The following is a 13,424-nucleotide window of genomic DNA, read 5'->3' on the forward strand; positions in this document are numbered from 1 at the left end:
CGCCTCTATCAAGAGGGTCGGGGACCTGCAAGCGTTCTCTGTCAGCGACACTTGCCTGGAGTTTGGTTCGGCAGATACGTCTGTGATCCTAAGACCGCGACCGGGCTATGTGCCCAAGGTTCCTACCACACCATTCCGAGATCAGGTAGTGAACCTGCAAGCGCTGCCCCGGGAGGAGGAAGACCCAGCCCTTTCATTGCTATGTCCAGTGCGCACCCTGCGCATTTACCTGGACCGCACACAGAGCACCAGATGCTCTGAGCAGCTCTTTGTCTGCTTTGGGGGACGGCAGAAAGGGAATGCCGTCTCCAAGCAGAGGCTCGCCCACTGGGTTGTCGACGCCATCACACTGGCTTATCACACCCAGGCCGTGCCCCTACCCTTGCGGGTCCGAGCTCACTCAACAAGGGGTGTTGCGTCCTCGTGGGCACTGGCCAAGGGCACCTCCCTAGCAGACATCTGTAGAGCCTCGGGTTGGGCAACACCCAACACCTTCGTGAGGTTTTACAACCTCCGCGTTGAGTGGGTTGCGTCTCGTGTTTTGTCAGGTCCGAGCCCGTAGAACTCGGTAATACGTGAGACCGACCGGCCGGGTGGATCGCTTGCGCCCAGCGCCCTTTTCCGGACGTCAAGGTTAAGTAGTGCGCCTTTTTTCCCAGGGTGCCCCACTCCGAGTCGGGCCCCTGGTCGATTCCTCCCCAGCCCTCCGGGTCCGCGGTTCAGCGGAGGAACTCGCCGACCCAAGCCACTGCGGGTACCCTGATGGCTACCCTGTACTGGTATAGGTGCTCCACAGGTAAGGCCTCCTGCTCGGACTCCCCCTGTGTGTATTTCCACGGTTCGGTCCCCTTACGAGCGGACCCCCGTGTCTCCCTTAGGCAGTTACAGCTGCCCCGGTCGCCGTGCTGTAGCAACTCCTCCCTTTTGAGGCTGGATCTACCACCGCACCATACTTTCCGCACGAGCCCTAAGACGGCCGTGTGACGTGTCTACCACTTTTCCTCCCCAAGAAAAAGGGCAGGTGAGGTCTCCGCAGTGTCTGGGTAAGACCCCCTTCCCTATATGCGTGTAAGGGCCCCGGCCGTGATTGCTCTATGCGAGAAACATAGAGAGAAAAGAGGCCCAGCCAGGCTGGCCCGTTCCCATGTTGGCAAACATTGCCTTGTTCCCCTCTCAGGGTAACTAGAAGGATCCCGATGTTCGTATGGGGCATTGGGGAAGGGTACGTGCAGCCGGGTACAGGCGATGCGTGGCACTGGATGAATCCCTGCCCGCCTCTGTATCGGCAGTTCACGTACACGGTTCAGCACATGGCAAGATTGGAATGGGTCCCCTAGTGTCGCTTCTCCGACACAACGTGGAGAGAGCGACAGAAGGGGAACGTTTGGTTACGTATGTAACCTCCGTTTCCCGAGGGAGGGAACGACATGTTGTGTCTTTCCTCCACCATGTCGCTGAACCAGAAAAAATCAGAAAAATCCTGACTAAACTTCCGTATTTGCCCCGCTTAAATACCCGTATGCGGGGGCGGGGTATGCAAATACTGACTGTCAACTCTCATTGGCCCTTTTCAATAGGTCAGAGGTGAATATCGGCGCTCAAGAGAGACCCCTAGTGTCGCTTCTCCGACACAACGTGTCGTTCCCTCCCTCGGGGAACGGAGGTTACATACGTAACCAAACGTTGCGTTACAAGCCGTTCACACATTGACAAAAAAAGACGATTACATGAAAATTTTTATATTTTGCACTTTTAATAATGGATGCATTAAAGATATGGAGTGGTGGTGGCGTAGTGGCTAAAGCACAGGGCTGGTGATCAGAAGGTCACAGGTTCTAACCCCATACGGCTACCACCATTGTGTCCTTGAGTAAGACACTTAACTCCAGGTTGCTCCGGGGGGATTGTCCCTGTAATAAGTGCTCTGTAAGTCGCTTTGGATAAAAGCGTCTGCCAAATGCATAAATGTAAATGTAAATGTAAATGTAGATATAATGCCACGGTGTTTCCTTTTTAACCACTCTGATATGCAAGTTCTCCTTAAGCAGAACGCTTATTTTGTATTTTTACATTAGAATTCCTTTATACTTTGTAATCTACATCAACTTTAAGGCTGTTTGTGTTCATCAGGACTGTGAGCTGTTTTCTTCCTCTCTTCAATCAGGCACAAGTTGCATTGCTTCATTAGAGTTTCATATGATGTCATGTTTGAGTATATGAGATCTAACAACTATTCTGCAATAAAACATTTTGTTGACTATTTCTTATTGTCAATGTTGATGATAACGTCGATGAATTGTTTCAGCCCTAGTATTTACTTAAATACTAAACATTTTTATTCTTAGTAAAGATTTACTTCCAATGATTTTTAATCAATACACACTTCTTTTACCATTTCTATTGACACAAATTATGTTGCTCCATTAATATTTATATTATATTTAATACAAATAATATATTTTTGCGATCATCATATATATTATTTGATTGAAACCAGAAAATTCACAAGGGGAGGCTTTTAGCCCTGTTGTACTCTTCTTGTTTCATTAACTTCCTCCTGATGTCAACATGTTATGTTATAGGGATGCTCCCCCGGAGCACCCTACCAAATGTGTTAAATGCCTTGCTCTAGGGCAAAAACGATGATAGTTCAAGGATTGCCCTTGTTAGGTTCCAACCTACAATCCATTGTTTTCTGGTCCATGTCTTTGACCACTAGGCTAGCCTTCCCCAACTTATGTGTGCATGTACGTTTCAATGCACAGGTGTGTTTGATCTATCAATTGTAATGTAAATCGCCTCACACCTGAGAGCCCGTCACAATTTTGGTCCCACTTCTGAAGGGGTGTCTCACCGTGGCAGGTGCTGTTTCATCTTTGCCGTCACTTGAGCTTTTCAAGGAATCCTGCAGATGATCACTTTTGATTCACATCAACCGAACCTCTGAAAAATACATCATTCTTTCTGACACTAAAGAAGACACAGAGGCGTCTGTGTTGATAGCATCAGAGGCAGGATTCATCCAATAGCCCGGAGGCACAGTTCTTATTTTTCACATTTACAACCTTTCTGTGGCAGCTCATCATAGAATCTGAGCTCGGTTGCATCATTTCAATCTTCAATAACTAACATCCTAAACCTATAAATATAAGCTGCATTTTTTTTGTGTAAAGATATCATGAAATAACAAAATGTGAGTTTTGTGGCTTTTAGTCCATTTATGTTAGCTTCTATCTGCAAGTATACCTCTAAATGTTGGCAAAATTTACTTTTAGCAGAGCTACACATTAAAATGTAAAAACAATTATTTCAGGAAAACATACCAAATATATTGATGACTTGTCTTGCACTACACACATTTTGGTCCCACTTCATATTAAGCATCTTTAACTTCGATGTACTAACATTAAAATACATACAATACAATATGTATTGTGTAACTTCAAAATTCACATTTGCTACTACTGAGGTTGAAGTACAAGCAGTTTAAAGGTTTAGTTCACCAAAATATGAAAATTATATCATCCAGGAGTGTGTGACTTTCTTTCCTCTGCTGAACACATTTAACATTTTTAAAAGAAAACATAGAAAAATATCAAGTTGAAGGTGATTTGACCTTTGAATCTCCAAAAAAACAAAAAACAGACAGTCAGCATACACATCATCCATACAACTCCACTGGTTAATGTCTTCTAAATCGAAACGATCACTTCCAGTCAGCAGCAGTATGCGCGTGTGACTTCATCACATTGAAATGTTCACGCAAGAACAAAACCACGTGTGACAAACCTGGAAGAGTAGCGCTGTTTACAGCTGAGTAGGAGAAATGCTGTACAGAAGCCTTTTGGATGTATCTGTTTGTTTACTCACAGTGGTGCATTTGTGTGCTCATCCTGGATGTCTCAACCGAGAGATCAACATGAATACCCCTAATAATTAAAACAAGCAAGTACAACCCCCTCCAATATTTATACCATGATCAATGGAAACATGTAAATGCTTCACACTGCAACCCCCCCCAATGTCCAAGACAAATCTTCACCCTTGGTTCATGGTGTAACCAAAGCCTAGTGGCTATTTTTTAAAACCAAAGGGACATGCCTTTCGATATGTCCAACTCGATATGTCTCCACTTTCTTTTTCAATAAGAAAATATGTTCACACAGGAAAGAAAACGGCACTTGTCAAACATTTTGTGTTTTTGGCTGATCTCAATGTCTCACGAATAAATTGTACTTACAGTATGTGATATTCGACATTTCTTCTATCTTGACAGATAAAGAGGTAATTCAACGAGGCAGGGTTATAGAGAGGGGAGAGGTTGCTGTCGGGACACAGCTGGTTCAGATGATTCCTCCTGGACTTTTCTGGAGGTTTCACATCACGGTTCACCACCCTGAGTATGTCAAGTTCAACATCTCGCTCACGCGGGACGCCCTCCTGGGCATCTACGGCAGGAGGAATATACCACCTACTCACACACAGGTAATAACATGCAACTCACACACACACACACACACATAACTTTACACAGGTTATTTATCTTGAAAACATCCTTAGAAATATAGTGAAACATGTGAAAAGCAACTTGAAAGGACATTTGAAGTGATCCCCATTATTTGAAAGGCTTATAAACTGGCTAAATTATGACTTCAAATCTATTGTCAACACATTTCTGTGAGGGTTAGGTTTAGAAGGATTAGTGTAAGTATGAAAACCATTGTTTCTATTAGAGGTCCTCACTAATACGTCATCAAAAGTCTGTATGTGTGTGTATTTGTGTTTCAGACTGTTGTATCTGTGAGTATCATGATGTGTAATGATTGCTGTTATTGGTAAACATTGTCTAAATGCATATTGTTATGACTGGCAGATAACGAGGAGGATCAGGAGCGTATCTAACAAGGTGCTTCAGTCGACCCCAACATGCTAATTACATCTCATTATTCAGGATATCATCCAAGATTAACTGTTCACTTTGCTCAAGAAATTAGAGCCTGGTGTAATTCAATTTAAGGCTTCACATTTGCACCTAATTTGCATATGTAGGCGGAGGCAAAGCAAGACTACTGGTTAATTGTTCTGCTTAATGAAAAGGTTTCTTTTGAGCATGTGTGTGTGTCAGAATAGAGATGTTTACACTGCCAGTGCTTCCATGAGTCTACTTCAGTGTTCATGAGTATGTGTGTGTGTGTGTGTGTGTGTGTGTGTTCACTGAGGCCTGACAAATCGCTACTGCACTGAGACTGTCAACTCTATTGCGGATCCCACCATTGTTCCATAGTTGCTCTAGATGTCATTAAAAGCAGTGGGGCTCTGGTGTGACTGCTGCCCTGCTGGCTCCTGCCTGTCAGCTTGAGAGTCATTACAGTCGATAGGGCTTTAGTGCCTCCACTGCTTCCAGAGTGACTCCGGAGGAGAAGAGGGACTCATTATAGCCAGAGGGTTCTGTAGTGCCTTGGAGAACACAGCTCATTGATGTTTCTGATGTTTGTAACAGCTCTGTCTAAACAGTGGCAATCCCCCCAAAATACAGACAGACATACACACGTGCATCTTTTTCAGTTTTCTTGGAGATAGATTTATCCCAGTAACAGGATGGAAGTGACACAATAGTGTAGGTGATGAGGCAGTATACTGACTCAAACAAATGCAAATGGTGCACTGTAAACCCCTAGATGTAAACAAATCCTATTTGCAGTGAATGCAGACTTCATATGGACTTTGTGTGGGTAAATATGAGTGTGTGAGTGTATTTCACTGAGTTTGCTCCAGCTGAAGGCCTGTTTCATTGTTGGATGAATTCCAAAGCATTTGTAGGTGAACGGTCCCAGTTTATGCCCCGAAATAAGCCGTGTTAGTCACAATGGGGGCAAAGAGTGATACAAATAGAAAAGTAAGGAGGATGGATTATATGAATTAAATATAATTTGTTGTCAAATGAGAAATTTTAGCATGTATGTAATGAGTTCTTTTTTAATTAATTATACATCAATGTTTATATTTGTTGTACTGCCTTTAAATAGAAAGTACCACTTCCATCAAATGAATACTGTATTAATTTATAGACAAGTGAAGCATCTGGTTTTGGGGGATATGGTTCTTATCTAGGCAATTTCTCCAGCTATCCATGCAGTCATGCATGGACAGAGCAGAGTGCAGCAAATAACCCCCCACCCCCCAGCGGTAACAACAGATCCTGCATAATTATTACAACATTGTTCCAAAAAAAAAGTTTTTACATTCTGACAGTGCTGCATGATGTAATTGTTCATTTGCATAACACTTACTAGAACCAGGCATGAAAATTCCTAAACTTTGTTTGAAATTCACCGTTTTTTAAACTAAAATGTCACCTACGTGATTTTTGCGTGATTTGTGCAGATCGTGGCCAGCATTTACCTGCTATATCTGCATAGTTACCATAAACTTCGCAACTTTAGGCTCTGCCTAACCAATCATCACTTCTAATGCCGAAACCTGACAGCCAATCCGAGTCAGAGTAGGACAGGGTTTTTTTCAAAGTCTGCTACACTGTGAGTCGGACAACTGGACACACTGCTGAACGAACTGAATGTCGGAAAGCAATCCTGAGGAAAGTAAGTTAGCTTACAATGTTAACTGTCCTGTCAGATACAGTGATGTTGCCAATTTCATTATTTAACCCACTGTTATTAACTAATAATTTTGGCTAAGCTAATTGTTAATTTATGGAGATCAGTGGCAGCAACCTGGATGTAATGTAGGCTAAGGTGAACAACAAGATAAAACGTGTCAGTGTCTTTCTCTTGTTGCACATTATCTATACAACATGTAAGCTAATGCAAGCAGGAGCAAGGTCCTATCTGCTAGCTTTTAAAGAAATTAGCCTGACCTCCGTTTTACATGTTGAATACGATGCTGATAAATTAATAATGCACTTTATATGTTTTAAATGATCATGGCCAGAAAGATACAGATTGTAATGTAATAATTGTATTGTAAATATTGGTCCGAATAAAAGACAATGTTTTTTTACCCTCGTAATATGTCTGAAAAAGCACTCGTCACAGCCGCATGCACACGGAGCAGAAATGTGCTCCAGATACTGTTCAGTGCGCGCTCTTAGCAGAAATGCTCCCTCGCAAGGATGGTTTTAGGCCCGCGGATACGGTTCTGTGCGCTCGTATTATATACACGTGCCTGATTTTTATGTGCGCTATTATGGTACTAGGCAAACGCCATAAGAACGTTTTACCCATAATGTGTCAAATTCAGTAGCCATTCAGACCATCAACTACACCCCCCAATCCAGGGAGAAGACGGCAGTCGAGTTCTTCAGACAAAATATGGGGAGTTGGATCCCACATTCTGCAAGAACATCCGTTCAGCAGGAACCACTAACAAACGCCTGCAGCAACCGAGTCTGCTTGAAAAGAGACTCAACAGTGGCTGCAAAGGATCCAGTAGTGCTCAGGATCTCAAAAAAAGGCAGCTGTAGAGGAGAAGAGGGCAAGGACGAGACATGCTGCTAAACAGAGAAAACGGGCCCTTGAGAGTCTGGTTCAGGCGAAAAAAATAAATAAAATAAACAGACCCCTCTTACGCTGTGTGTTTTGTGGAAGGACCTGCCACCACACATTAAAATGGCCCCTGTATTTTATGTTTTTTATGTGTTATTGTATTTTCTATTCATTCTTTGTGCAGCACTTTGTAACCTTGTTGTTTTTTAATATGTGCTATATAAATAAAGTTGATTGGATTGGATTGGATTTTTTGCTGGTGTATCCTTCTCACCTTTATTACCCCTGACCAGTTTTCATGCCTGTAGAACTTTGGGTAACCTCAAGGTTCAAGGTTGTATCCTCGGTTCTCTGAGGGAGATGAGTGAGACATCTCATGATGGGACACGCCTCTTGCGTGGTCATCCATGAAGCCCTATACAATCACGCCTAACAGGCTGCTGGCCAGGGAAGTCCGGGCCCTTCCCTATATAATCAGTAGCATGGTGGTAAAATGGGTTTAGTGACTGGTTTTAGAGACTCTTAGGAGTCTCTAGGTGTGTACGTTTTTCATGAACCTACTTATGACAGGATGTGAGAATATTTGGAACTGTGGGAAGAAAAGGGACTATCTGTTTTCCAACTCCATCTCCTGCAGAGACCTGGTGGAGCTCGCTCTGGCACTTTGAATAGTGAAAATCACATTTTGAGCAAGCCGAGATCACTTAACTTGACCTCTCATCGGACAAACCCGGAGGTTCCATTTCTACAGATGTGGATGGAATATCGTCTTACCCACTAGAGAGAGGAGGTCCCTATGCTGGGCTAGGCGCCACAGGCTCATATACAATCGTTATATACATAACTGATTGTATTGGGGTTCAAAAACTCTTCTTCAGGTCCGTTATAAAACCCTGTGAAGTGAACCAATCTCTCCTCTCTACAGAATGAGGCAGGGATTTGTGTGTCAACATTCTGAACTTGTATCCGGTAGGTATTCCAGGTGGCACCACTTGGGGCACAAATGGATCCTCGATGTCAACATCATTGTCATCATCCAAAAGATCTCCTGAAGCAGTGATGGAAACCAAGTCCTCGTCCAGTGGTACTCCTGGGAACTGGTAAATCTCCATATTGAAGCTAACAAGCTCATCCCCGTGCTCATCCCCAAGTCAGCCCAAATCTGCCTCGGAGGTAAGGTTCCACGAATGTAGGCATGTCATCTCCCTGTAAAGGATCTCAACAGACCTCCCGGACAAACTTGTGCAGGATCCCCGGAGAGAGTCTACTGCAATCTCTACATGCGATCGCAGTCAATAATGCTGCCCTGGCACACATACCGTGCACATCTCTAGATGAAATAGAAAATCTGTGCACTCCTGGGCAAGTTGGCAGCTTGGTCTTGCTAGGCCTATGGAAAGCCGTATTTAGTTGGTAAGTCGAACAGACTTATTTTTTTTGTAAAGTGTTTAATTTCTCAGTATTACTTGATTCACTTTGATTCAATGGCCTTAACGGAGTGGCAACTCAGACCTTAGACAGTTGAATCCAGCCAAATCTATAAACCGTAAATGCACTGAAAAAGGGCTAGCAGTGGATGCCGCAAGTGAAGAGATGTAGGATGCCATTTTGGGCCAGTGCTACTGATTTTGTAGGTAAGGGTCTGTGCTTCCCTGGTCCACTGGCCAGCAGCCTGTTAGGCGTGATTGCATAGGTCTTCATGGATGACCACGCAAGAGGTGTATCCCATAGTGAGATGTCGAACGAGTTGACCAAAAAAGAGCTTCAAATACTGTATATCAAGTAGGCAATCAAGAGCAAGGCAGAATAACACATTGAAGATAGAAATTCCAAACTGGCAATTAACTGTCTTAGAGCACAAAGCAAGACAGATGTAGAGAAACTAAAGGCAAGTTGCCATACATAGGTTGAGCTGGGGATGCTGTTAATTGCAGCTAGAATCCATGCAATTGAAAGACAGATAAGCAATGAATGGAGGACTTAAATAGGACCACTCTGATAAGCATCTGAATTGTATTGACAGAACTAGCGCTACACTCGATATTTATATTACAGTATTTTTTATATTTTAATACTGCAAAATAGTGATGAGAATCTATTGACAATCACCATTAAGAACAATGGTAACTACAAAAAATTGAAAATGCCCAGGCACCAATGATAATTAAGGGGGGAAATGTAGGCACACACTTTTTCAGTTCTGCCCACAAATTTTCTATTGGATTGAGGTCAGGGCATTGTGATTGCCTCTCCAATACCTTGACTTTGTTGTCCTTAAGCCATTTTGCCACAACTTTGGAGTATGTTTTGGGTCATTGTCGATTTAGAAAACCCATTTGTGACAAGCTTTAACTTCCTGGCTGATGTCTTGAGATGTTGCTTCACTATATTCACATAATTTTCCTTCCTCATGTTGCCATCTATTTTGTATCCCTCCAGCAGAAAAGCACCCCCCACAACATAATGCTGCCACCCCCATGCTTCACAGTTGGGATGGTGTTCTTTGGCTTGCAAGCCTCACACTTTTTCCTCCAAACATAATGATAGTCTTTATGGCCAAACATTTAATTTTTTGTTTCATTAGACCACAGGAAATTTCTCCAAAAAAGAAGAAATTTTTCCCCCATGTGCACATGCAAACTGTAGTTTGGCTTTTTTTTTTTGGCGTTTTTGGAGCAGTGGTTCTTGCTTGCTGAGCAGCCTTTCAGGTTATTTCAATATAGGACTCGTTTTACTATGGATATAGATACTTGACTACCTGTTTTCTACAGCATCTTTACAAGGTCTTTTGCTGTTGTTTTGGGATTGATGTGCACTTTTCACATCAAACTACGTTTATCTGTAAGAGACAGATTGTGTCTCCTTCCTGAGCGGTATGATGGCTGCGTGGTCCCAAAGTGTTTAAACTTGTGTAATATTGTTTGTACAGATGAACATGGTACCTTCAGGCATTTGAAAATTGCTCTCAAGGATGAACCAGACTTGTGGAGGTCCACAATTGTTTTTCTGAGGTCTTGGCTGATTTATTTAGATTTTCCCATGATGTTAAGCAAAGAGGCACTGAGTTTGAAGGTAGACCTTAAAATACATCCACAGGTACACCTCCAATTCAGTGCTCCTCCTATCAGAAGATAATTGGCTAATTCTAAAGGCTTTACATAATTTGCTGGACTTTTCCAAGCTGCTTAAAGGCACAGTTATCTTACTGATCAAGTTAACTGATCAAGTTAACAATTGCTTGTGTATGACACAAGCAATTGTTGGACAAATTACTTGTGTCATACACAAAGTAGATGTCTTAAGGACTTGCCAAAACTATACTTTACTAATATAAAATCTGTGGAGTGGGTGAAAAAATTCGTTTTAATGACTTCAACCAAATTATATGTAAATTTCTGACTTCAACTGTATATATCACAGTCCAATAAATATAAAAAAGCTAAATCAATATTTGGTGTGACCACCTTTGCCTTCAAAACAGCACCAATAATCCTAGGTTCAACTGGACACAGTTTTTCTTAATTGTTGTCAGATAGGATGTTCCAAGCTTCTTGGAGAATCCACCACAGTTCTTCTATCTATTGAGGCTGTCTCAATTGCTTCTGTATCTTCATGTAATCCCAGACTAACTCGATGTTAGTGGGGGGCTCTGTTTGAAAAAGTGATAAGAATAGCAAAACAAGAAAAGTGTCAATGAGGTCTTACATACTGAGACCAGCCAGTCCTAAGGAAAAAATACCCCCAATTAATATGGGGTGCAACAACTGTTTATATATGAATGTACAATAGCATTGATACTTATCTCCATAAATCCCACTGCATTTTGCTCTCAGAATCCTGGGCCCTAGAATATCAGAGAGAAAAAAAGGAGAGAAAGGAGAAAAGGGAAAAAAAGAAAAGATTCCCAACACCAATGGGACATCTTTCATCTGTGAGAGAGCGTCAGCAATTATGTTATCCTTGCCATGTATGTGTTTAATCTGCAAGTGGAAAGGCTGTAAAACAAGGCTCCATCTCATAATTCTTTGATTCTTACCACTCAATCGATCTAAGAAAGTCAATGGATTATGGTCAGAATATACAATATTAGGACCACAGACCGAACTCAAATAAACCTCAAAATGTTGAACAGCTAAAACAAGGGCTAAAGCCTCTTTTTCCACCGTAGAATACACTTGCTGGTGAAGATTGTTTTTTTTTTTTTTTTTAAATAACTGACCGGATGTTCAATTCCATTAGAATCCTCTTGTAAAATAACAGCACCAGCACCATAAGCACTAGCATCAACTGCCAGTAGAAAAATCTTCTCAAAATTAGGAGTAACCAATAGAGGAGGAGCATTAGCCAACAGAGATTTGGCATTATCAAAGGAACTTGCCAATAACCTTTCAGGAGGTCAAATTTGCTGACGAATTGTGCAGAGCCAAACATGGTCAATACAATCATCAATTCTAGGCAAAGGGTAAGTTATCAAGGAATTGAGCTTCCTGTAGTCGGTGCAAAAACTATGAATTATCAGGTTTACTCACTAAAATACACAGAGAGCTCCAAAAACTAAAACTGGGTTCTGCCAAGTTATGAGCAAGTAAGTACTCCACTTCTTTCTGAAGTAATTTCCTTTTTATAGGGTTTACGCGATATGCATGTTGTTTCACTGGTTGAGCCACACCAGCATCAATGTCATGCTCAATGACATGAGTTTGAGTCAGAACATCCGAAAGAGAGATAGAAACGAACTTACCAACTTAATTATATCAGTTGTCTCTTACTTAGACAGATGAGACAAATGGTGAGCCACGTTTGCAACGCCCTTCCACTTCTCCTCTAGGAGGACCTTTCATCTCCTCTGGATTGTCAGCAATCTCTGCAGATACTTCTGAAACATTTTGATCTACTGTTTCAGTAGTTGTCACAACATCAACAGACAAATAAGGTACAAAATTCGCATAAGGTTTCAGTAAATCTTTCCAGCCCTCCCTGACTCTGAGGGAGATAAGCACTTGAGATATTGTGTTTAACTTTAAGTTGTCACATGACTTTAGAGATGTGTCGAGACATACATTTCGAGCCTTGATCAGACTGAATGGTTTTTGGGATGCCTAAAATAGACATTTAAAATAGCTTTGGTAGTAATTGACTACCAATAAGCAAGTCCACCCTTGGATCACTGTAAAGGACAGCGCAATCGACAATCTGGTTTTCAAAAGGGGTGGTAACTGCAGCAATAAGCTGTAGAGGAGCCAGTGGAACTTTTTGATTTGGCTTTCCAGTCATTTGACATGTATGGCAGGACCGTACATAGTTAATTACATCTCGCTTGATACTAGTCCAATAAAATTTTCTCTGAGCTCTATCATATGTTTTTCGTACCCCCATATTACCAGCAATGCCCTGGTTTGATAGCTTTAAGATGGCTTTATGAAAATTAAGACAAACCACAATTTGGATCCTAGGATCAAGTGAAAAGTCAGAGCTCATACGTTGTTGTTTATAAAGCAATCCATCTTGGAGGAAGTAGAAGGGAGATGAAGTCTTGTCTCCCACTTCACGAGCTAAAGAGAACAATTATTGAAGAGTATCATCTGCTTGCTGCACTATAATAAGGGCATCTCGAGTCACACTATAAAGTGGAGACAAAGAACAAGTGTCAACATGGTCATCATAAATAAATGGACTTTCAGACATGGAATCAGACTTATCTTATGATCATCAACAGACTGTTACTCATGCACAATGATCGCATCTTCAACTTCAGTACACACAGTACTAGGTTCTGGCTGGGAGTAATTTGCAGAAGCAATAAAAGAATCACAAAGAACACTTTCGGTTTCCTAAATTAGGACAGTCAGAAGACCCATCCAATTTCTCTACAGCAGAAACTATAGGTGGAACACCACCGTCTGACTTTTCCCAGACATTTCC

The 13,424-nt window shown here is 42.0% G+C and overlaps 1 protein-coding gene across 1 annotated transcript in view; it reads left to right on the forward strand.

Annotated features, from left to right (window-relative positions):
* Positions 1-13,424, forward strand: part of LOC127633466 (teneurin-1-like) — a 317,015-nt gene that overhangs the window by 201,851 nt on the left and 101,740 nt on the right. The window contains exon 7 of the mRNA XM_052112592.1: positions 4,277-4,485. Within this exon, the coding sequence (XP_051968552.1) occupies positions 4,277-4,485 (209 nt within the window). The remainder of the gene's footprint in view (positions 1-4,276; positions 4,486-13,424) is intronic.

This window comes from Xyrauchen texanus, chromosome 3 (assembly GCF_025860055.1).
Source record: "Xyrauchen texanus isolate HMW12.3.18 chromosome 3, RBS_HiC_50CHRs, whole genome shotgun sequence".
In the NCBI taxonomy this organism is placed as follows: Eukaryota; Metazoa; Chordata; class Actinopteri; order Cypriniformes; family Catostomidae; genus Xyrauchen; species Xyrauchen texanus.